The 23,255-nt window shown below is 33.0% G+C and overlaps 1 protein-coding gene across 15 annotated transcripts in view; it reads left to right on the forward strand.

Moving 5' to 3' along the window:
• Positions 1 to 23,255, forward strand: part of MYCBP2 (MYC binding protein 2) — a 297,109-nt gene that overhangs the window by 101,552 nt on the left and 172,302 nt on the right. For 12 of the 15 annotated variants that reach the window (XM_036249657.1, XM_036249659.1, XM_036249660.1 and 9 more), the window contains 5 exons: positions 2,109 to 2,254; positions 2,621 to 2,722; positions 13,517 to 13,624; positions 20,560 to 20,679; positions 21,571 to 21,652. In XM_036249657.1, coding sequence (XP_036105550.1) covers positions 2,109 to 2,254; positions 2,621 to 2,722; positions 13,517 to 13,624; positions 20,560 to 20,679; positions 21,571 to 21,652 — 558 coding nt within the window. Of the gene's footprint in view, positions 1 to 2,108; positions 2,255 to 2,620; positions 2,723 to 13,516; positions 13,625 to 18,973; positions 19,081 to 20,559; positions 20,700 to 21,570; positions 21,653 to 23,255 lie in introns of those variants that run through there. The other 3 variants (XM_036249662.1, XM_036249669.1, XM_036249668.1) reach the window with 3 other exon arrangements.

Here is a 23,255-nt window from a genome sequence, read left to right on the forward strand (position 1 = left end):
AGTTCTTCCCTGTGTGTCTCTGGCGTCCCTCGAGCTGCCTCCCCTCCAAGCTTAGAGGGAGAGAGTCCAATAAGTTCGTGCACAGGCCCTTTAAGGAGCTGCCTGGGGCTCCAGCCGGTTCAGCCTCCCTGAGCCTCAGTTCCCGCTGGTTTTTCCAACCAGAAGTTATGGGGACTTCTCTTCCTGGCACTGGAACCCTGAGCGGGACTCCTGGTGTGGGATGGGGACCCCTCAGTCCTCAGGGAGGACCTTCCCAGCCGAGGTGTCCTCCTGATTTTTATCCGCCACAGTGGGTGTGGGACCAGCCTGTCCGCCTCTGCCCCTCCTACCAGTCTCGGTGTGGCTGCTGCTTTAATTCCATAGTTGTAGGACTTCCATTCAGCTCGATTTCAGGAGGCTTTGAATGATGATTGTTCTGTAGTTTAGTTGTAACTTTGATGTAGTTGTGGGAGGACACAATACCGTGTTTACCTACGCTGCCATCTTGACCGGAAGTCTCTATACTTATAATTCTTATCTTGTTTCTATTATAATAATTTCGAAGTTAGTGTCATTTTTGTTAAGTTGCTTTTCTCTCATTTGATTTATTTAAACCATTATTTAAAAACACCTCCCTATCTGACACCTCTTTAGTATAGTCAGGTGCTTCTTCCAAATAATGTCTGGATCTACTATGAGTACATTTCCAGATTTATACTATTGTCTAACATAGTGAAATAGATCTTATATAGCAGGTCTTTTCTTTTAAACTAATGAAATATTATGATATTTAAACAGTACAATTTGATTTGAATTTTCAGCATATGTAAAAATATTTCAGCTCTTTTTATCAAAGTATAATATTTTTTTACAAGGAGTTGAAATTTATCCTTCTGAAATTTATCTCAGGCTATTTTCATTAAAATTAAGTGTCTCCAATATCTGAACTTAAGTAATTGATAAATATTATGAATGAATTTATAATTCTCTGATCCTTCCTGAAATTGATTATTCTTCTTTATATTCTTCCCCCCAAGAGATTTACTATCAGTTTTCAATGATTATTTATAGATCAAAATGGATGCTACTTTACCAAATGCAATGATGTGTTTATTAATGAAGCAGAAATGAATACACTAATAAAGTTAACTTAGGAATTTGTGCCAAGACACTAAGCACTATTAAAAATGATTTCAGTTATTATAAAATTGCGACTATATATCTTAGAATAAGTTTAGAACTAATATTATTTAAAGAGTTCCCACAGACAATTCAGTAGGGCATATGATTGTATTAGTTCTTACTCTGGTGGTTAGTGATCCTCCACATTGTCAGTAGTGCTTGCATTTAAAACAGAAGTTATACAGGGCACCTCGCTATGTCTTTCAAGACTGGTGCCAGGTAAATCCTTCCTCTGGATAACCAGGACTGAGTAAGGCTGTCTAAAGTTTTTCAGGACTTAGCCAACAAATAACATTAAAGCTATGAGTTTTACATCTGTAAAAAATGTGACTAAGCAGTTACTTGTTCACTGACCCTCTAGCCAACTTCTGGGAGTGTTCTTGTCTTCTTTATGTTATAATCAAATGCCGTATGCTTAGTTCACAACTGATATGGAAAGGACAAAGAAGAGGAAAAAGAACAGGTAATTGGACACAATAAAAGGAGCTAATGGGAGATGACAGCATATAAAGGAGAGGGGAGGAAAAAGAGATACAATATATGAAGCTGGCAAGGTGGGCTCACTTATTAAAGACTGCCCACACCTCCCTTAATTTATTTGATAGGTAGGAATGTTTGTTTAATTGTTTAAAAACCATGCCATCCAGACCACTTAATAGCAAAGCTGCTGATGCTTCACTAATAGTGAAAACTTGAAAAATAGATGTTAATAGCAGCTTTGAAGATAGAATACGTTTGTATTTTCTGTAGGAATATGAAGAACTTAATAAACTTATTCTTTTATTCATCTATTCATACCTTTTCTTAAAAATTGACACATCCTGATCTGAAGGGGTGATTTCATCGATTCATTTAACTTAATTTAAAAAATGCAGAAAGGTTATTATAGAAAGTAGTTTTAAGAAAAGAGGAGAAGGATTTGTTCATTCTTTTCTTTTTTTTTTAAGGATCTGTGGTTGTGGTTCCGGAGAATCTGGCTGTGCTGTGTGTGGATGTTGCAAGGCTTGTGCAAGAGAGTTGGATGGTCAAGAGGCAAGACAAAGAGGAATTCTTGATGCAGTGAAAGAGATGATACCTTTAGATCTTCTGTTAGGTAATTTGTTTTATTGTATCAAACATCTTGTTCTCCACTTAGTAATAAGGATAGTTTAAACAGCTTATATTAGATATATGTTAAAAAGTTAAGATAATAGTTAATTATTTAATTCTGCATGTATTATAACTGACAATATGTTATTAATAGAGGGAAGAGATTCTATTTTTTTTTTTGCGAAGATTCTTGCATTAAAAATAATGTTTTAGACGCGTTTTTGTTAGCTTTTATGTTCTTCAATTTCATATAGTTCTGTTATATCTATTATTATATCTATTGTGCTGTTGTGTGTTCGTGTATATGTGTGTGTATGTGTATATAGATATGTACATATATATATAGTTTTTCTTTCTTCTGTCAATCTAGCTGTCCCAGTACCTGGGGTTAACATTGAAGAACACCTTCAGTTACGACAAGAAGAAAAACGGCAGCGAGTAATCAGGAGACACAGATTAGAGGAAGGAAGAGGTAAGATGTAGCTGCAGAGAAAATGTTTTTGAAAATCCATTTTCTTACCTATACTGAGACCACTGAAAAGATACAGAAAATGTTGATTTGTTAAGAAATTTAAAATAAAATTAGTAACATTCTAGTATGTGTGAAAATATTCAGGGTATTTATGAATGTGCTAATGACATAGATTTAATTCAGTAGGGTATTTACGGTATAAGTCAACTGTTTTAAGAATTGTTGTGCCATCTGCCAAGCATTAAAAACTGTCAGCAATGGCAACTTTTAAAAAAGATACAAATTCTAAGAATTATTCTTCACCCAGATTTTGGACTCATCTATTTAATCATAAAGTAGATTTTCTGTTTTCTTACTAATTTATAATCATTATCATTTGAGTATAATCCTACTACTCTTCGTTTCAATCCAATGCATAACTATGCTTTTTTTATATGACATTTTTTCTTTTTGGAAAATCTTATTCTGGTTATGTATGAGAAGGAGTGTCTTCAGGTTTCAGTTGTGAAGATAGATTTATTATTTATCTTTTTCTCATTGTGATAATTTCACAGTCTAAAATACATTTAATGATAGTTATAATAGGTGTTTGAGTATATATCCAATAAGCAGGAATGGGTATAAGTGTTTCTAAAGCTATTTTGCCTAATAGAGTCTTTTCATTGTAGGGTTAAGACAGATTGTTACAGAAGTTTGTGATTTTTATTCCTCTACTAGGCAAAACGTTGATTAGAAATATTTACTGATATTAGATATTTTAAATATTTATTAGAAATGACATGATATTTGATACATGAGATAGTACCTATTATCCATTTAACCATTATTCCAAATTGTCTTTTCTAGGCACTTTTTAATATAAAATGTAATAAGTAGTAAAATACATAGCAAAAATGGTATATTCCATTTTTATTAAATTTAAGTTATAAAATATAGGCTTGGATTATTCTTAATGCCTGATAAGCAATATTGGATTAATTGATAAAGTGAATATTTGCAGTTAGTTTGGCTTTGTTTACACAAAATCATTGCCTTTAGAGGATATTTTAATGAGATTTATGGATATACTGTTATTATTTACGTAATATAAATATGTGGAGAAATTGCACATACAATATTTTTTAAAAAATAGGGTAAAATTTAAGTTTTGGGTCTTTATGATATATGGTAATTGAGTGATAATTCCTTGTATGTTAATGATATGATTTGCCTAAAGTAAAAAAACTGTTTTTTTTATCTTTTTTTTTTTTTTTTTCTTCACCTGAGGACATTTTTTCCATTCTTTGTTCAGGTAGAGTGGGAGGGAGAGAGAGGAACATCAATGTGAAAGGGACATATTGAGTGTTTGCCACCCGCACGGCCAACCAGGGCTGGGAGACAAACTGCAACCGAGGTACACGGCCCTTAGCGGGAACCGAACCCAGGTCTCTTGGGACCGAAGGCTGATGCTCTAACCGCTGAGCCAAACCAGCCAGGGCTGTTTTTTTTTTTCTTTTGGGAACTATTAGGTTAAATCATATGAATTGACCTACAGAACTCAGCAAATTCATATGAATTGACCTACAGGACTCAGTAAATTCTTCTTTTTTTTTTTTTTGTGGTACATGCCCCTAGCAGGAACCAAACCCGAGACTCTCTGGTCCGCAGGCTAACACTCAACCGCTGAGCCAAACTGGCCAGGGCAAGCAAATTCTTATTAAAACATTTAATTACTTGCTTAGTGCTGTGTATTTTGTTAATCTTTTTTCTATAGAAAGCTCTTCTTCTCTAGCTATAGTATATTTCTGCATATCAGAAGTAAAAAGACATTGGTTATGCATTGGTTATTCAATAAAACTTGATTTACTACTTATGAATGCATAAGTAGTAAAATATATAGCAAAAATGGTATATTCCATTTTTATTAAACTTATATTTTTTTGCCATTTGTTTTAAAATATGTCATAGACCTTTAAAACATAGAATCTAATCTTTTAAAAGTTAAGAACTCCATTATTTAAATATTTACAGAAATTAAATTATTGTATCTGAGTTTACAAGCACAGACTTAGGTTCCAGGTTGAGTGCATACGGGAGGCAACTGATCCATGTTTTTCTCTCACATCAATGTCTTTCTCTCTCTCTCCCTCTCTCTTTCTCCCCACTCCCCCTACCCCTTCCTCTCTCTTTCTAAAAAAAAAAAGAAGTCAATTAACATCCTCAGGTGGGATTTAAAGAAACCTATTTATATGTCTACTTATAGATATATATATAGAGAGAGACTGGCTCTAAGGCATTTATATTTTGCCTTTTTTTTTTTTAATCCTCACCTGAGGATATTTTTTTCTATTTATCTTCAGATAGAGTTGGAGGAAGGGAGAGAGAGAGAGAAACATCGATGTGAGAGAGACACATCGACTGGCTGCCTCCTGCACAACCCTGACCAGGGCTAAGGACAAACTGCAACTGAGGTACACGCCCTTGATCGGAATCAAACCCTCGACTCATTCATTGGTCTGCAGGCTGACACTCTTAACAGCTGAGCCAAAGCGGCCAGGGCTTGCCTTTGTTTTTTAAAGAAATACTATTTTAATTGGATGGAGGAATTCCTTTTAGGTACTATGCTTTTAATTATTTTAGGGCAGTGATTATTAAAGTGCTCTCAAGGGGACCAGCATAACTTGGGAATTTGTTACAATTGCCTGTTCTCGCCTTGGCAAGTGTGGTTTAGTTGGTTGAGCATCTTCCAATGCACTGACAGGTCACAGGTTCGATTCCCAGTCAGCATACACACAGGTTTCCAGTTAGGTCCCTGGTCAGGATGCGTGCAGGAGGCAACCAGAGTGATGTCTCTCTCTCTCTCTCTCTCACCTTCCCCCCCCCCTTTCTAAAATCAATAAAACATATTTTTAAAATGTAACCATAACAATTAATCAAGAAATTTAGTACTTAAAAAAAACAGTTGCCTGTTCTTCAGCCCCACCCCAGACTTACTGAATCAGGGAGTGGGACACACAGCAAATTGTAGTTAAACAAGCCTACCAGGTGATCATGATGGTGCTAAAATGTGAGAACCACTGCTCTAGGGCAGGTATGTTCTGTTTGTTCCATGGACCATCTACGTCAGCATCAAATGGGTCTAATGAAGTAGAATTTCTGCATGAGGGTCCTGGATACAGATTTGAGTCACATGCACATTGAGTAGGACTCTTGTTGGGCACCATGCTAGATTGTTAGTCTTGTTTTGTCCTCATGAGGAAGAGGAATGTCAAAAAAATTTTAGTCTTCCAACTGCCATACATACTTGTCTTTTTTTTTTTTCTTGACCTCTGCTTGTTACTTTTTAGATACTAACAGTTTAGGAATAAGTTAATAATTATGCTCATTGGTAATTGGCTTTTACCTATGTTGAAATTTCATAACTTTGAGATTATATTGTGTTAAATATTTTTGCTTGATTTGTTTATCTTATTTTCTTTACCAAACTTGTGTTAAGTGTTTCAAAGTGAATCAGAATTTCAGGACCTCACTCTTGGATTAAAGCCTCCTTGCTCAGTCAGCCTCAGACCTGTTCATGCTGTTTATGATACAAAGACTTTATAATGGAATCTGCTATTGAAATCCCAAAAAGCAATCTTATTACTGTCTTTTGATAAATTTGAAACTTTGTCTTTACATTTTTATGATATTAGTCTTCCACATATTTTTCTTGAATACATATTCTTAGGCACCGATATATTTGTGATAACTTTTAGTTTGTATTTTAGATTAAATAGAGTTGATTGGTATATAAATTCTCTAAGAGTTATATTAACTTTATAATAATGGAATTTTTCAGTACAACTTTAAGTCATCGAAAGGACTACTAGGTGACTGTATCAATGATCTTATCTTTATATTTCTTCTCAGCTCTGTATTGTAAGGAAAACTAAGTTCAAATGATATTTGCCACTTTTCCCTCTTTTCTCCCTTAATATCAAATCAAAGTTTCATAATTGTGAGCTATAGATAGGGTGAGCTTATGATCTGGCTTGCCTGGGACAGTGCCATTTTATGCCTCCCGTATGGGCGTATTTCTTAATAGTACCTCAGTAGAATATCTTCATATGTTACATGGTTAGCATAGTTATGTAGCCTGGTGGTTAAAAGCAGTTTCTGAAGTTAGACTTTGGTGCAGATCTTGGCTTCATTACCTTTACTGGGGATGTGACCTTGGAATTTAACCTTTACTAGGAATATATGACCCTGGAATTTAACCTTAGTTTCCTTACCTTTAAAATGAAAGTTACAACTGAACCTACCTATGTAGGATGTTAATGAGGATTAAGTGATATGCATGAAAATGACTCACATTTACTAAAGCCTAAGTAAATGTTTGATGATGATGATGACCCTAGTACTGGTGGGCTATTTAGTAGACTTCTATTCTTTTTGGATTTGATTCTTTTTAGCTTAGGTTTTGACTAGATTTCTTTTCTCACAACATTGGGATGCTAATGACAAAATTTTATCATTAACAAAACCCCCCGCCGCTTCTGTAGAAAAAAAAAAACAGATTCCATTTTAATAGAAAAACAGTTTTCCATAGTTACAAATTAGAATGTAAAAATAAATTTCAAAGTGATTGAGTTGTTGCTCTTGATCCTAAGACTCAGAAATGGTTGTGTTCTTTTTTTTTTTTTAATCCTCACCTGAGGATATTTTTCCATTTGTCTTTGGATAGAGTGGGAGGGAGAGAGAGGAAGAGAAACGGAGAGAGAGGGGGAAGCATCGACATGAGAAGGACACATCAACTGATTGCCTCCCGCACGACCCTGGCCAGCGCTGGGGATGAATCTCAACCAAGTACCCCTGGCCAGAATCGAACCCGAGAATCGTTGGTCCACGGGCCGATGTTCCACTGCTGAAACAAACTGGCCAGGGTGAAAGTCCCATTTTAAATTAAAATATTATATGCAGCATTTAGAAGATGAAGACATAGTAAGAAAAAAAAAGATCAATATAATTCTTCTTCCAGAGATACCCACTGGTAGAATTTTGGTTTACTTTCTTACAATTATTTTATGTAATTTCATACTGTGATATATATTAGTGTTCTATTTTGTTCCCCTTAATATTATATCAGAAAAAAATTTGTGGTTCATTGCAGTACCATATTAAAGTAATACAGAAACTTAGGTCAAAGGTTTTCCACAAATCTATCATTTAATTAAATTATTATTTTTGTTTATTTTATTGTCATCCTCTGATTAATTTTATACATGTCTAATTATATCACTGACTAAACTTTATTTTATATATTTGCTTAATGTTACATTATATAAATTTTATATTTTGCTGCTGGTTTTTTCTTGTCTTCTCATTCTTTTTCAACAGGCAAATGTGGTTTAGTCCAATAGGTATACTTCCATATCTTACTCTATTATAATATGTAATCGTTATATAATCCATTTAATGATTATGTGCAGGTACCTGCTTGTGTGAAAGTATAGGCATGTGTTTATTTACAAAAGTGACATTAAATATACAATTTTTTATAAAATATTTTCCTCATTTTATAATACAACATGAACACACACTAGGTCAGTAAATATGGATCTACCACATTCTGTTTAATAGCTACATAACATTTCATAATATGGGTATACTACAGTTTAGTCACCATTATTTTGTTATGGGCATTCAGGTTATTTTCAGGGTTTTGTTATAGTAAATATTCTTACACTTGTAGCCATATGTATTGGAATTTTTGCTTATATATTAGGGCTTTCCAGAAATAGAATGCCTGGCCAGAAAATGTTTATGTTTTAAATTTTTATAGTCAAATTTTATTTTAAATGTTATAGGAATTTATCTTCTCAAGATTAATGTGGCATTTTCCTCTAGCATCACCTGTCATTATTATTATTTTTAATTTTTGCAAAATGGTGAGCAGTGTTATCTCATTGATAATTTAAATAACACAAAAGCATTTTTCTGAGGAAAATTCTTGATAAATGTCACTTTAATGGCTGAATATTCCATTGAGTTGATATATCATAATTTTTCATTAATTATTCTATTTGGATTGTTTTTAATTTTAAAAAATATTATAATTAATTTTTTAGAGAAAGGAAGGGAGAGAGATAGAAACATTGATGTGGAAGAAAAACATCAGTCGGCTGCCTTCTGCATACCCCCTACGGGGATCAAGCCTGCAACTTGGTCATGTGCCCTGACAGAGAATTGAACTGGGACCTCTCAGTCTATGGAATGATGCTCAATCCACTGAGCCACATCGGCTGGGCAGATTGTTTTTTTTAATTTTTTTAAACATATTATATATTTTTTTGTTGATTTCAGAAAGATGAAAGGAGAGAGAGAGATAGAAACATTGATGAGAAAGAACATCGACTGGCCACCCCCTGCATGCCCCCTGCTGGGGATTGGGCCTACAACCTGGGCATGTGCCCTGACTGGGAAACGAACCCGCGACCACTTGGTGCATGGGTGGATGCTTAACCAGTGAGCCATACAATTTTTTATTACAGTTAATAAGGTTATATTAACATCTTTGAACTGAAACTTTATATTTTCCTATCCTCACCCAAGGATATTTTTCCCTTTATCTTCAGATAGAGTGGGTGGGATGGAGGGAGGGAGGGATGGAGAGAGAGAAACATCAACGTGAAAGAGACACATCAACTGGTCACCTCCCTTATCCTACCAGGGCTGGGGATGAACTGCAACCGAGGTATCTGCCCTTGACCAGAATCAAACCTGCAGCTCTTTGGTCCACAGGCTGACCTCCTAACCGCTGAGCCAGACTGGCCAAGAGGAGCTGAAACTTTATAAAAAACATTTCAGAATTTTCCACACGATAGATTTCTAGATGTCCTATTACTGGGACAAAGAATAGTAATAATTTTCAGGTTCTTGAAATGTGTCACCAATAACTTTTCTGAAAATCTTGTTCTACTTGACACTGCCACTTATTCTAGTCAGCCTTTCCACCTTCCTGCTTATGGTGTTCTCTGAAAAATCCATTGTCTGCACATGAATGGAAGAAGTTTTTAAATAGCTAAATTTTGATTTTTTACTCTCTTGTTTTATTCACCCTGCTACTGAAGCAAATAAACCAACAAGTTATGTTAATTCTACCTTCTTAATTCTATTAAAAAGTTATTAAGGTTTTTTTATCCAGTCACCTACTGATGGACACTTGGTCTGTTTCCAGATCTTTAGCTATTGTAAATAGCACTGCTGTGAACATGGGGGTGCATATATTCTTTCTGATTGGTGTTGCAGGCTTCTTAGGGTATATTCCTAGCAGTGGGATCACTGAGTCATATGGCAGTTCCTTTTTTAATTTTTTGTGGAAATGATTTCACTTATATATGGAATCTAATGAACAAAAATAAACTAATGAACAAAACAGATTCAGAGACATGCAAGTAAGGAACAAATGGAAGAACCTCAGAGGGAAGAAGGGGGGTGATGGAAAGAGATAAACCAAAAAACTTATATGTATATATACATAACTAATGGACATAGACAATAGTTTGGTAAAGGCGGGGTGGGGGGATGGCAATGGGGAGTAAGGGGTCAGTGGGGGCAAAAAGAGGGGACATCTGTATTACTTTCAACAATAAAGATAAAATAAACAAACAAAAATTGATATCTACAAAAAAAGTTGTTAAAGCTTTTGAATATGTCCACTTCCTAGAATGTCAGTGAATTATCTCGGTCCATTTCTGTTCTTTGCCTGAATTACAACAAAAAGCCTTATAAATGGTTTTACTCTTAATCTTCTTCTAAATTGTCCATCTTTTATCCAGAATATTTCTTTCTAAAATGCAGATTTGATCAGCAGCACTTTTCTGTTTACAACCAAAAGGCTATTCATGGCTCTCAGAGTGAATTCCACATTTCATCTCTACAGTCTCATCTCTCTTTACTCTCCTTCCCATTCCCTATTCCCAAACATTTTCCCCCTATATCTCTGAAACTTCACGGTACTCATTACCTTTTTATTAGGTTTCAACATGCGTGGTATTTTCTCTTCTTGTACCCTCAAACTTTCTACTTTACCACCCTCAAGGTTTGCTAGCTGCCCCTCCCAGTGTGCTCAATTTGTCATAGCACACTTTTTTATTTTCTTGTTGAGTTCTGTGTAAACTCTCTCTGCCCCCATTAGACTGTGAGCTTCTTGAAGCAGAGATGCTGTTTTACTTATCCAAGGACCTAGCATGGTGCCTGAAATTTGGCAGTACTTAGTATGTTTTTGTTGACTAATTGAAAACATTTCATAGACTTATCACCTCTGCAATGAAGTTTCACAGTATAAAAAGATTTTAATTATTTGGATTTTATATACACCTCCAAATTCATTTCTCTCCACTTTCTACTTTGTAACCCTATATAGTCCACTCATTTCAGCTGTGTTTTTAATGGGTATAGAATATTGCTGTTTAATATCTTCATGCTTCTATAAATTCTATTCCTTTTACCTAGAGTGTCTTCTCTTACCTTTCTTCTCTCTTGGCAAACTTTTCTCATTCTTTCAGACCTCTCTGATTCACCCAAGTTCATTTGATCACTTTTCATCCTATAGGATATAGTGTATACAGATTTCCTTTATAACATTTATCACAATATACTGCAATTGTTTGTTTTTATCTCTGTCTTCCCTAGTGGGCTGAATTCCAATCAGATCTGTGTCTATGTCATTATACCCATGACACCTAGTGTCTTAATACATTAAAGATAATAAAAAATGTTTGATGAATAAATGAATGACTAAACTATCTAAGAAAAATACTTTTAGTCCATGGGATACAAGAGTATTTTAAAACCTGATAGGTTAGTATTATAAGTGGTAATTTAAATTGAACTCTGATAGTATACTTTTTAAAAAGCAATACTGTGATTGCTTGTGAGCTTTTATAAGATTGAATTTAGTAAAAAGCAAAAGAACTCTGAATATTGTGGGTATAATATTTTCATAGGAGGAAATGATATCTCAGACAGGACATAGAAATCAGAAAATAGTAATATAACTTGATATTATTGTTATTTTAATTTGGAATTATTTCCCTTTATTGAGTTTAGAGAGAGAGGAAGTGAGAGGGAGAGAGAGCGCAACATTTATGAGAAAGAACATCGATTGGCTGCCTCCTGCATGACCCCAACTGGGTATCAAGTCCACAGGCCAGGCATATGTCCTGACTGGGAATCAAACTGGTGACCTCTTGGCACATGGATTAACGCTCAACCACAGAGCCACACCAGCAGGATTTAATTTAGAATTTTTTTGTGTAGTTGTAAAGTGTCTTATATTTTTAGTGATTTATATTATCTGCTTTAGTAAGTCAGTTGAAAATTAATGCATTTTGATTAAGACATTTTGTTTATATTTGAAATATATTCTATTTATTACATTTTAAAAAGCTTAATTTATATAATCTTAGCTTTAAAATAATTGATATTGTGTTATTGTTACTGGCAAATAATATAGGGTGGGGCAAAAGGAGGTTTACAGTTGTTCGTATGGAAAATGATACAATAATTAACAAATAATACAAGTATAAACTGTTTCACATATAACTGTAAACTTACTTTTGCCCCATCCTGTATTTAATTCTATTAAATTAGCATATTTCTTTGTGGTAATCATAGAATATGTTTGTTATTCTTGTTTTTTAAAATAGAAGTGGTGCTGCTTGTATTTTTATCTATATCTAGAGGCATAATCAAATATATTTCTACCCATTTAAAAATGTTTATGAAGGGTATTTTGGTATCTAATTTGACATTTGTCAATTTTTATAATGGGGCAATAGTTTTATTTTGTTCCATTGTTAGAAAAATTAGTTATAGCTGAAGCTCTGTAGGGAATTATGAAGAAACTTGCTTAAATTAAAAATGTTCACTATTTATACACTGTCAGTTTTCTATTCAAATACTTTTTAACTGTCAAATTTAGAGTGTTTTGAAATTTGCAGGCATATTGCTAAAACTTAAGGAAGCTGCAGTCAAGAGATGCTTACTGTTCAATAAATGGTACTAGCTTTAGATTCCCCTCTTCAGCTTCAGTATGAAGCTCAAGTTTATTCTTGTTCCTGATTTTGTCTGTGTGATTCCAGAAAGTATGCATAATGTTAGATTTAACATTTTTAGAAAATCAAATTAAATACTTCTACAATTTTGTCTTTATAATGCAGTGATTTATTGTATATACATGTATGTGTGTATCAGATCATAGTAATTTTTTTGTTTTTGTTTTGTTTTGGCTATCTTATTTTCTTCTGTAACAGATGTAGTTAAATCAGTAACATTTATCTTGGTTTTGCAGCAAGACTGATATGGATATTAAATCATGAAGACCCTCTTTAAATTTAATCTTGAATTTAAAAAATAGTTGGTTTTTGGTATTTCAACATGAAAGATACTTGTTTTGAATGATCGTGTAGTTTTTACTAAGTTTGAATATATATGATGTTAAAAATATCTGTAAGATAAAATATTTTATTTATTGTATTTGAAGTTTCTAATTATTTACTTGACTATTAGTAGCAACCTGATAATTTTATAAGTATAAAATGGGATTTATATTAAATAAAATGTAAGATTTTTAAGATAATAAAACTTGTATGTGGAATGGTGACAAGGTTATAGTTGGGGGTGGGGGTTAATATGTGGAAATTGGGAGCAAAGTATAATGTCCAAAACAGTAAAGGATAAATTTCCATGCTTTTTAGTTTAAATTATTTTTGTTCATTGTAGTGATTTCATTTTGTGAGCTTTTCTATGCACATACAAAATGTTTCTCCTCAGGCCCCCTTGTATTTGCTGGTCCTATTTTTATGAACCATCGAGAACAGGCTCTAGCCAGACTCAGATCCCATCCAGCACAGCTAAAGCATAAACGGGACAAGCACAAAGGTATTTGGTCTTCCTTATCACTAGGTGGGATACTTTCCCAATTTCTTCCACTCATTTGAGTTTCCTCTCTGGGAAAATGCACAAACCTAATTCTTCTACTTTGCTTCTATCATTATTATATAGCCTGAGGAGAAAGAACATGCTGAGAGTTGTACTGTTTGTCAATGACTATCAATCATTTCATTTTTTTTTTTTGTTAACTTTAAGACATTTTACAGTATATCTTTTTCTTTTCATTTCATTTCAAATTTCATACAGTTAAAGGGAAGGTGGAAAAAGTAATTATTGCTTTCTATTTTTATCCTTTGTTATCTGTTCTTAGATGACTGCCATCTATCTGGCATTTTACTTTATATGCTATTTAATTGCTTTAGAATTAATAATACTAAATTTAGTGTATAAAGTAATAATGAGTTGACTGCTATTACACTTTTTCATTGTTTTAATATTAAAGTTTATGTACACAACACACATGTACTACTTGATACTGGAGGGTTAAATAGTGATATAGGGGTAAGCAAACAGTGAGTTTTGTAGACCTACTCTAGTCCTCAGAAAATGATAGTGGTCTAAAGAATTCTGTGAGGGTAAGGGTGAGGTATTCTTTGAGTATCAGAGTTATGTGTTAATTAAAAATATTTCTAAAGCAAGCTTATTTACTTTTAAACCACAGATTATGGGTCAGGTAAGATCAGAAAAGAATTTCAATATAGAGAATTTATAAATTTATATATAAATTCTGTCTTGAATCCTAGCATGTGAACCAGGAGTCTTTTGATTAGTGCAACTTATACTTGCTAGTTTTTTAAATGCCTAAACTAAATACTGCCAAATAGAATAGAAAGTTTTAAAATCACACATTTTATGTAGTCAGATCTAATGTTTGTGCCTTATTTTTTGCTGTGAAACTGTTATAGATTAAGCTTTATTTTGAAACTTTCACATAAAATATTTTATAATCAACTTTATTTACCTCTCACTTTATCAGTTTGCCACTCAAAGCAAAGACCACACAAAACAGACAAAATCCCAGTTTTTAGTATAAACACAAACACATTACTTAAGATATATTCTGCAGAATTAAAAATTGAGAATATTTTAAATCTAATGTGATTAACCGTAGGAAAATTTGTGATTGCTTTATTTACTGAGTGCTCTACCAATGCCATAAATATTTAACTATAAGGAATGATATTTTAGGTATTCTATCTAAAATTATTTTAGTTATTGCCAGAATCTGAATCTCTGATCTCATACTCTCAACTATGCTACTGTTAGAATAGATATTTTCATGTTTTTTTCTCCTCTAATTATATAAAAGTGAATTTTTCCAATACTTTACCTGACATTAAGTATTCACAATACATGGAACAGGTTAAAACTTTTTCAGCTCCATGTTAATATCTTATGGACAAACATCTTTATTTTTTTCCCAAAAATTTTAAATGAAATGCTAATTGAGGACTAAGGTTACAGATTTAAAACATGCATTGTACAATGTCACTTTGATTAGCTATAGAAATTACTCAACAACAGCTAGCTTTACTTCATCTTTTCTGCCACAGGGTTATTTTATAACAAGACTCTTTGTATATTTGTAGCAACTGTTGTTTTTTTTTTTTTTTTTTTAAAAATGTTTTGTTTTGTTTTTATCCTCACCCGAGGACATTTTTGCATTTATCTTCAGGGAGATAGGAAGAGGGAGAGAGGAAGGAAGAGAGAGAGAGAGAGAGAAACATCGACATGAAAGAGACACATTGAGTGGTTGTCACCCACATGACCCCATCTGGGGTTGGGGACAAACTGCAACTGAGGTACATGCCCTTAGCGGGAACTGAACCCAGGACTCTCTGGTCTGTGGGCCGATGCTCTAACTGCTGAGCCAAACCGGGCAGGGTTAAATATGTTTTCATTGATTTTTTAGGGAGAGAGAGATAGAAACATCCATATGAGAGAGATACATTGATCGGCTGCCTCCTGCACGCCCCCTCACTGGAGATTGAGCCCTCAACCCGGGCATGTGCCCTGAACTGGAATTGAACCAGGACCTCTCAATCTATGTGATGACACTCAATCCACTGAACCACTCTGGTCAGGTTGTAGCAACCTTTTTGGAAGGGCTTATTTTATAGTATTATATTGGTTTTATTGAGTGAAACAGTTTCTTCTCTTTACCATCAAAATTTAAAGTGTAAGTAATGGTCTCCTATTTTATATAATGAGTATTAACTTACCACTTACTAATTCCTATATACCCACAAATTCTCTCTCCCTTACCCTTATAGCATTTACTACTATTCCTAACTGTCATTAAATCATCTCGCTATTCACTGCTTTTTACTCTTGCTACATATACATATCAGTCTTTTAAAAAATTTATTTATTGAATTTTTTAGAAAGCGAGAGAAAGAGACAGACATCGATTTCTTGTTCCACTTATTTCTGCATTCATTGTTTGATTCTTGTATGTGCCCTGACCAGGGATCGAACCCATAACTTTGGTGTATCATCATGATGTTCTAACCTGAGCTACCTGGCCAGGGCCTTGTCAGTCTTTTAATATTTTTTACATAAATATTTTTCTCTTTACTTTTTTTACCCAATTTGTCTTCCAGTGAGAAATTCACTATATTAATTGCTGTGTTCTGTCTTGCATTCAGTTGTGTTGGTGGTACAAATTGTGGGATGATAACAGTTAAAATTTTCAAGACTATGATTTTTTGTGGGGGTGTCTGGAGGGTAAGAACTGTGGATTTATTGTTAACAGAAGTGAGTTCTAAGATGGAGAGTTTCTGGGATTCAGAGGAGGTCATGGAATCCATCCTATACAGGCAAATTTTGACTAGAGGCAAATTAGTACGTAAGGTTGAATCAATAAGTATAACATATAATCCATGTAACATATAGTAAGTTATTTTCAAAATGTAATCATAGATTATATTTTAAACAGATGTCTGTGTTAATATTTGTTTTAGCTGTTCAGTGCCTTACATAGAAAAAGATTTTAATACAGTATTTTTAGTTAGGAACATCTGAATTGTTCTGGAGGTAGTCTTGAAATCTGTCTTGGAGTGAATTACGTGAAGATCTAGAGACACACTGATAAGCATCTGTGTGCATTTTACATGTTTTGTTTTTAGAAATGGTGTGGTGTAATGTAAATATTTTCACCTTTGGAATAAGGCCTTAATTTCAATCCTAAATTTTGCATTTATTAGAACTGTGTGCTGGTTCATAAATTTCTTTATATTTTTGGCTTTAATTTTCTTATTTTAAAAATAACAATGATAATTCCTGACTGATTATGTTGATATGAAGATTGAATTAACATATACATGTGGGTGTGTAGAAATACATATATATATATATATATATATTTTTTTTTTTTTTCTTTGCAAATAGAAATCCTCCATGAATACTTTAATGCTTTAAATTGAATTATTTGCTTTCTCTTTTAGAATTATCCTAAAGGTACAAAATTTGAGATTTGTTAAATATGTAATTAGTTTATTTTTACTAAAGATTTAAATGTAAGCCATTTGGTGGTGGTAAAATACATGAGCCTTATTTTTGATCAAACTCCAAAACTGCTCTACTATTTATAAGCCTTGGTTTTCCCAACTGCAAAATACAGTAAAGTACCGATGTCAGCGGATTATTGTATTGATTAAAGAAAGCAACAATAGTGACTATTGGTTGAGCACTTTTCATACATTATTTTACTTAATCTTCATAAGAGCCTTATGAGGTAATGTATCAATATTGCTGTTTAATAGATGGGAAAGCTAAGAGTTACAAAGACAAGTTGTCATACAACTAACAAATAGTAGAGCCAGGATACCAGTCCAGGTCTCTTAGGCTCTAATGTCTGAAAGCATTTATACGCTGTGCTATCTAAATTTTTACAATATTTAGCACGGAGCCAAGTGTTTTAGCAAATTGTACTTGCCAGTGCTTTGCTGTTTTATTTTAGTGATTTTGCCCAAGTACCCAATGTTTCATGATACATTTTGTGACGTACATGACTATAAGGTTACCCAAAAAAGTGTAGATTTAAATGAAAATTAAAATAAGTTTGAGTCTTTTAGATACTGAATCCTCTCTCCTCTTTTTGTGTACACAAATCTGCATGAATAATATATATACACACACGTAGTATTTTAGATACATATCTGTCAAACCTTTATAGCTATTGTTATTTCAGTATCACATATATATGAACATACTTATATTAGGGAACATACAGATATGTTCATTCTTAAATGGCCACTTTTAGACATATTCAGACCAACTATTTTTCCTAAAAATGTGAGATTAATTTTATTGCTGCTTATTAACACTTTATTGAATAATGAACTTGAAAATTAATCTTCCTGAATTTCACTTGGAATTTACACTAAATTTTTGTCTACTTATTAGGTACCATTTTTCTTTGATAAACTTTTAGAAATTTCTAAAGTATTAGAATTTTATTGGATTTTTTAAAACTGACATCAAATATATATATTTAAAATTCTACCACTGCTGCTGATAATGATTTAAACAACGTCTATTTTTTTACTTATATTAATAATATTTTCACCACCTATAATGAGAAATTATTTTATATAGATACAGGTTTGTTTAGATGAACTTGAACAAAATGTTTCTAGTATTATTTTTACCTTTAAATATTAGCTGCAACTCTTTTAATCACTATGGTTTTAATCAGTAAATTACTAGGCTTTTATTTTTCCTTCCCTGATGCTATGTCTCTATTGTGGGATTTGTATCTATATTTAATCTCTTGACTCAAGGAAGAGGACAAAATGCTAAATTCAGAGGTAAAAGATTCTAAGTAGGCCTCAATCCATTTATATAAAGTGGAATGATACTTGTAATATTGAATTTAGTTAAGTGTGGCCAAATCATATGAACATAGTTTGTTTCCTGTGTTAAATCAGATTTGGATTTAGTAATTAGATATTTTTACCAATGGAGATTAAGCTGTGAAATTTCTGTACATCTTTCATCTTATTTAAATAGTCTTTGGAAGCTGCGTATTCCTTTTTTGTATAGGCCCTTGTTTAAACATTCCACTGTCTTTTCAAGTTGAGGAGTCTTTAAACTAAGAGTATATTTTGTTTTGGGTGGAGTGAAACTAAATGTTGTAATCTTTTTTTGTAGCCCATCTATTCTTGGCAAACCCACATTAGATAATTTAGCAGAAGTGGAATCATATTCTTGATCTTATTTATAATAAAACCTCTCACTAATTCAGAATTTATGATACTTCAGATGCAGTGTTTGTGATCTTTTTTGAGTAAAAATTCAAAGTAATTTCTTCCTCTGAATTTTCAGGGTCATACTTATAAGGGGAAACCTGTCTAAAATCACTAGCTTTTCAAACCAAGGGCTCAAGAAATGAAGGATTCCTTCAACGTGCCTTCAGCCTCTGGGTCGAGCAATTAATTCTTGTATGTTAAAGGACTTTTATGTTTATGGTACATTTTTATGTAATATAGGTCTATTTTGAATTATAATGTAGGTAACCACCTTTTATTTATTGTAGCATTTAGTTTATAATCTGTACTGCTTAAAGGTAGTAAAGCTGCATTTTTTACTTAAATGTTCTGTGATTGAGACCTTTTCAGTAAGTTGTATAGGCCAAACCATTCTGTGTTACTCTGAATCAGTGAGGTTTTACTGTCCTAGTGTTATAAGGAGTTTAAAGCTTTTCAAAACGATGGTCATTTGTTTTGGAAAGAAAAGTCATAATTTAGGCCAATTCGATCTTACCTGGATATTATTAAATGTGACAAATATTAGATAAAAAAAAGAAAGGATAATGTGATCATGAAGATTTGATGTTATTCTGTTTAGCATTCTAAAAGGGGCAATGAAAATGCAGAATTAAAAATGTGTGTCTGTAGATCCACACATGTATCTGCATGTTACACAGACTTGTTTAGAGTTGCTGTGCCAGGAGAGTGGCTTAGACTGAGCTTTTGAAATTTTTTCTAGATTGACATTTATTCCATGTACAAGGAATTTGAATCTTGATGATATAAAGGTCATATTTTAGTGATGTGGAGTTTTAGATTAGGAAGAATAAATTTTTTCCCTTATTTACACATTCCAAATTAAAGTTGTATATTCTAGAGTATATTTTTTAACTTTATGTTTAGAATGCCAGAATATTAAAAATCAAATGTACAAATCAGGGAAGGCCTAAAGCAAGCTTAAGGGAGGAAATTATAAGAAGGGAGTAGTAAAAGAGAAATGAAAAACAGATAGGTTTGGTTGAGGGTAGTTATTGGTTGGGGGCCAAAAGCAGGACCACAAAGCAGAGTAGCTGAGGGGCAAGGTGGGACAGGAAAGATGAATGAGAATAAGCCATTGAACTACATGTATTGGATAAAGGTAGTTAGTGTTTATACAGTTTTTAAAGTTTAATTGAGGTTAGCAATACTGGTGGACAGGGTAGCCTTTCTAAGATTGGGAAATCTAAGTCATTTTAGAGTCAATTAGGAATTTCTTTTTAATGACTAGTACTAACAATATTACTAAGTAAAAAATAATTGTTAAATGACTTTGCATGCCGTTATTTTTTGTGCAAACTAAAATTTCCCATATAAATTATTACATTTAGAATTTTGTTTCTATAATGCAATGATTTGTTTACATTCCATAACTGATTAGCTTAATAGGTTTTATTCATAACTAGATTTCTGTTTTTATTGATTTACTGATATTTGCAAGCAGAAGTGTATAGTACTATATCTTTTCAAAATTGCTTCTTTGCAGGTAGATTCTTGATCTATCACTTCTAACAGTTGCAGATTCTTCTTGCTTGTTCCTTTTAACATTTTTCTCTTATTCTTCCATAGTAAACTGATTAAAATTTTTGTTTTGAAGATGCATAATGGCTTAATTAAAAATTATAACACTTACAGATGGAAGTGGAGAACGAGGAGAAAAGGATGCAAGCAAAATCACAACATATCCTCCAGGCTCTGTACGATTTGATTGTGAACTCCGGGCAGTACAAGTCAGCTGTGGATTTCACCATTCAGGTAGCAGCTGGAACTTTAGGGTATAACTGCATTTTTACAATTGTGCTAAATTAGTTATTTGTTTAGTATAGATGAATGTAGTCTGTTAACTTTATGTTAAAAGCTAGAGTGTGGTAATACCTTTTAAATATAAAAAAAGCTTTGTATGTATTACATAATCTCTTTTCAAGACTATGGCATGATGGAATAGGTATTTGTCTAGAGATCTGTTAGTGTATCTTCTGATAGATTTATATTATAATTCAATTCAGAAAATTCCTGAAGATAAATAATCCCTGAAATTTTTCAAACACTAGAATTCTGTGATTTTTATAATCTGATCCTGTTTTGTTACTGTTCAATTTGTACATCAACAAATTACTTTTTTAATGTAAAAAAATAATTAAATTCTTAGTAAATTATTGCATTTGTTATAGCTTAGATTGTACTATTCAAGCTTTATAAAAATTAAAAATGTTAAATTTTTATTTGATGCTAAATATATTTCTTTTTTGATAAGGCATTGACAGATACTAAAGTTCTGACATTTTATTGATGTTGTATATAATTGTTTAGAGTGCAAATCTGCTACCTATGAGAGAAGAATATTTTATTTGTAGTTACTATTAAAAATTTTTAGTTTACTCAAACCAATGTTTTATTAAATATAAATGTTATTAAATGGCATTTATAAAAAATTTAAAGTATTTATGAAAAACATGCATTTTTATAACCTACAAAAATATTTCACTGAACTAAAACTGTTTCATTAAATATAAACTTATGCTTTAGTTGCCTATTTTAATGGCTCTATAAATTTTAAATAGTGAAAATTGCACTCCTTTTACTGTAGTGTGATAGAAATATAAAATGCACATAACAAAATAATAAAGCTCTTTATTTTGGTTTCAGTGGTTTTAATGGAAAATGGAGATGTTTACACGTTTGGATATGGGCAGCATGGGCAGCTCGGACACGGCGATGTCAATTCCAGGTACTCTAACTTATTTAAAGATGCTGGGTTTGTTTTCTTTTTTCTGTTTCTTTTTTCTTTTCTTTGTTTTTTTCTAAATACATATTTCTATACTTGAAATAGTATTTATACCACTGTTTTACAGAATATGGCCTGTACATTATAGGTGATTTTTTATAGTATTGTTGAGTGCTTTTATTGGGATCGATATATAGTTTCAGTAGAGACATTTATTTACATTTTATACATTTAAAATATGAATGATTATGATTATCACGAAAATCCTACTATATTCTTAGTACATAATTAATCTTTCTAAAGGTTTCTCATGGCAATAGAAAAGATAATATCCCCAAATTGCATTTAAAAAAATCAGTAGTAGATTGATTTATATTTCTTGATGTTGTATATTTAGAAATGTTGGTCCAAAATTAAAAAGAAGGTATTGAAGCTTTTGAATAATTTTTAAACAAAACATAATGATCTCTCAGAGAAACTATTTTGACTTATTCAGAATAGTGGAGAGCTAATTGTGGTGGAGACAAATAGACATTTCCTAATATCCATTCTTTGCTATTCATTTGGTAGTCAAGTTCTAGTTGGTGACAAAACCAGGCAACTATAGACTTCAGTTTTGCACCTCCATTGCAGCAAGATAAGGCCTTGTGAACTAAAGAGATAGGTGCAACTTTGGAATCCTGCCGTTAATAGAAAGGGGATGCCTTACACCCTTCTCCCCTCCCAGTTTGCTGCCTGGAATCCATGCATGGTGGTAGGAACTGGATAGGTCATCATAGTGATCAAAAGTTGGAAACCATGTATTGAGAACAGCAGAGCTACATAATAGAAATAATCTGGATCCCTGACACCATGGAACTGCCACATCAGCTCCTTTCAGTTGGACGCTTAACAGAGAGAGAAATAAACTTCTCTCTTATTTACGTCTCTGTTTTTTTGGCTTTCATTACAGCAGCTGAATCCATATCCTGCTTACTACAGTGAGAGTGCTTTTGGTCAAAAGTATAGAAAATCCTCCTTTATCAGTTCAGGTCTTCCAAGATGAAGATGCTAAGGACAGATCTGATATACAAAGAAGTTATTGGGAGAAAACTGTGAAAGATAAAACGGAAAAGAGCAGAAATAGGCAGGGAAAACCTCCAGGCACAATGTGGGTTTGACCCCTGTGAAAAGAAAGAAGGATGCAGTAGGCAGAGTCTAGGTTACTGTAGTCAGCCAGGCCAGTAGGGTGTCCTCAAGCCAAAGGTGACTTGGAAGAGTCCCAGACTGGGCAAGCACGGGCCAGTTTAATACCTTCACCGTGCTCAGTCACAGGCTATATGCATCCCAGGGAAAGAATGGCCTCATGGATCCAAATGGGACAGCATCTGAGGCTCAGTCATCTGTACTCCCTGCAGCAGATTGTGTTGAAGATTTGAATGATCCATGTGTGTGGCTGCCCACCATTGAAAGCAGGGTTATTTATCAAGTCTGGAGATAGAAGGGCAGCTTCAGGCCAGACTTATCAATACAGTTTGCCACAAGAACTTTTTTTTTTTTCTTCCATTCTGCCTTATTCTCCCTTGTAGTCTAAAGGTACCTGCTGAATCAACTGGACCTTTATGGT

Source organism: Molossus molossus, unplaced genomic scaffold, assembly GCF_014108415.1.
Source record: "Molossus molossus isolate mMolMol1 unplaced genomic scaffold, mMolMol1.p scaffold_m16_p_9, whole genome shotgun sequence".
Taxonomy (NCBI): Eukaryota; Metazoa; Chordata; class Mammalia; order Chiroptera; family Molossidae; genus Molossus; species Molossus molossus.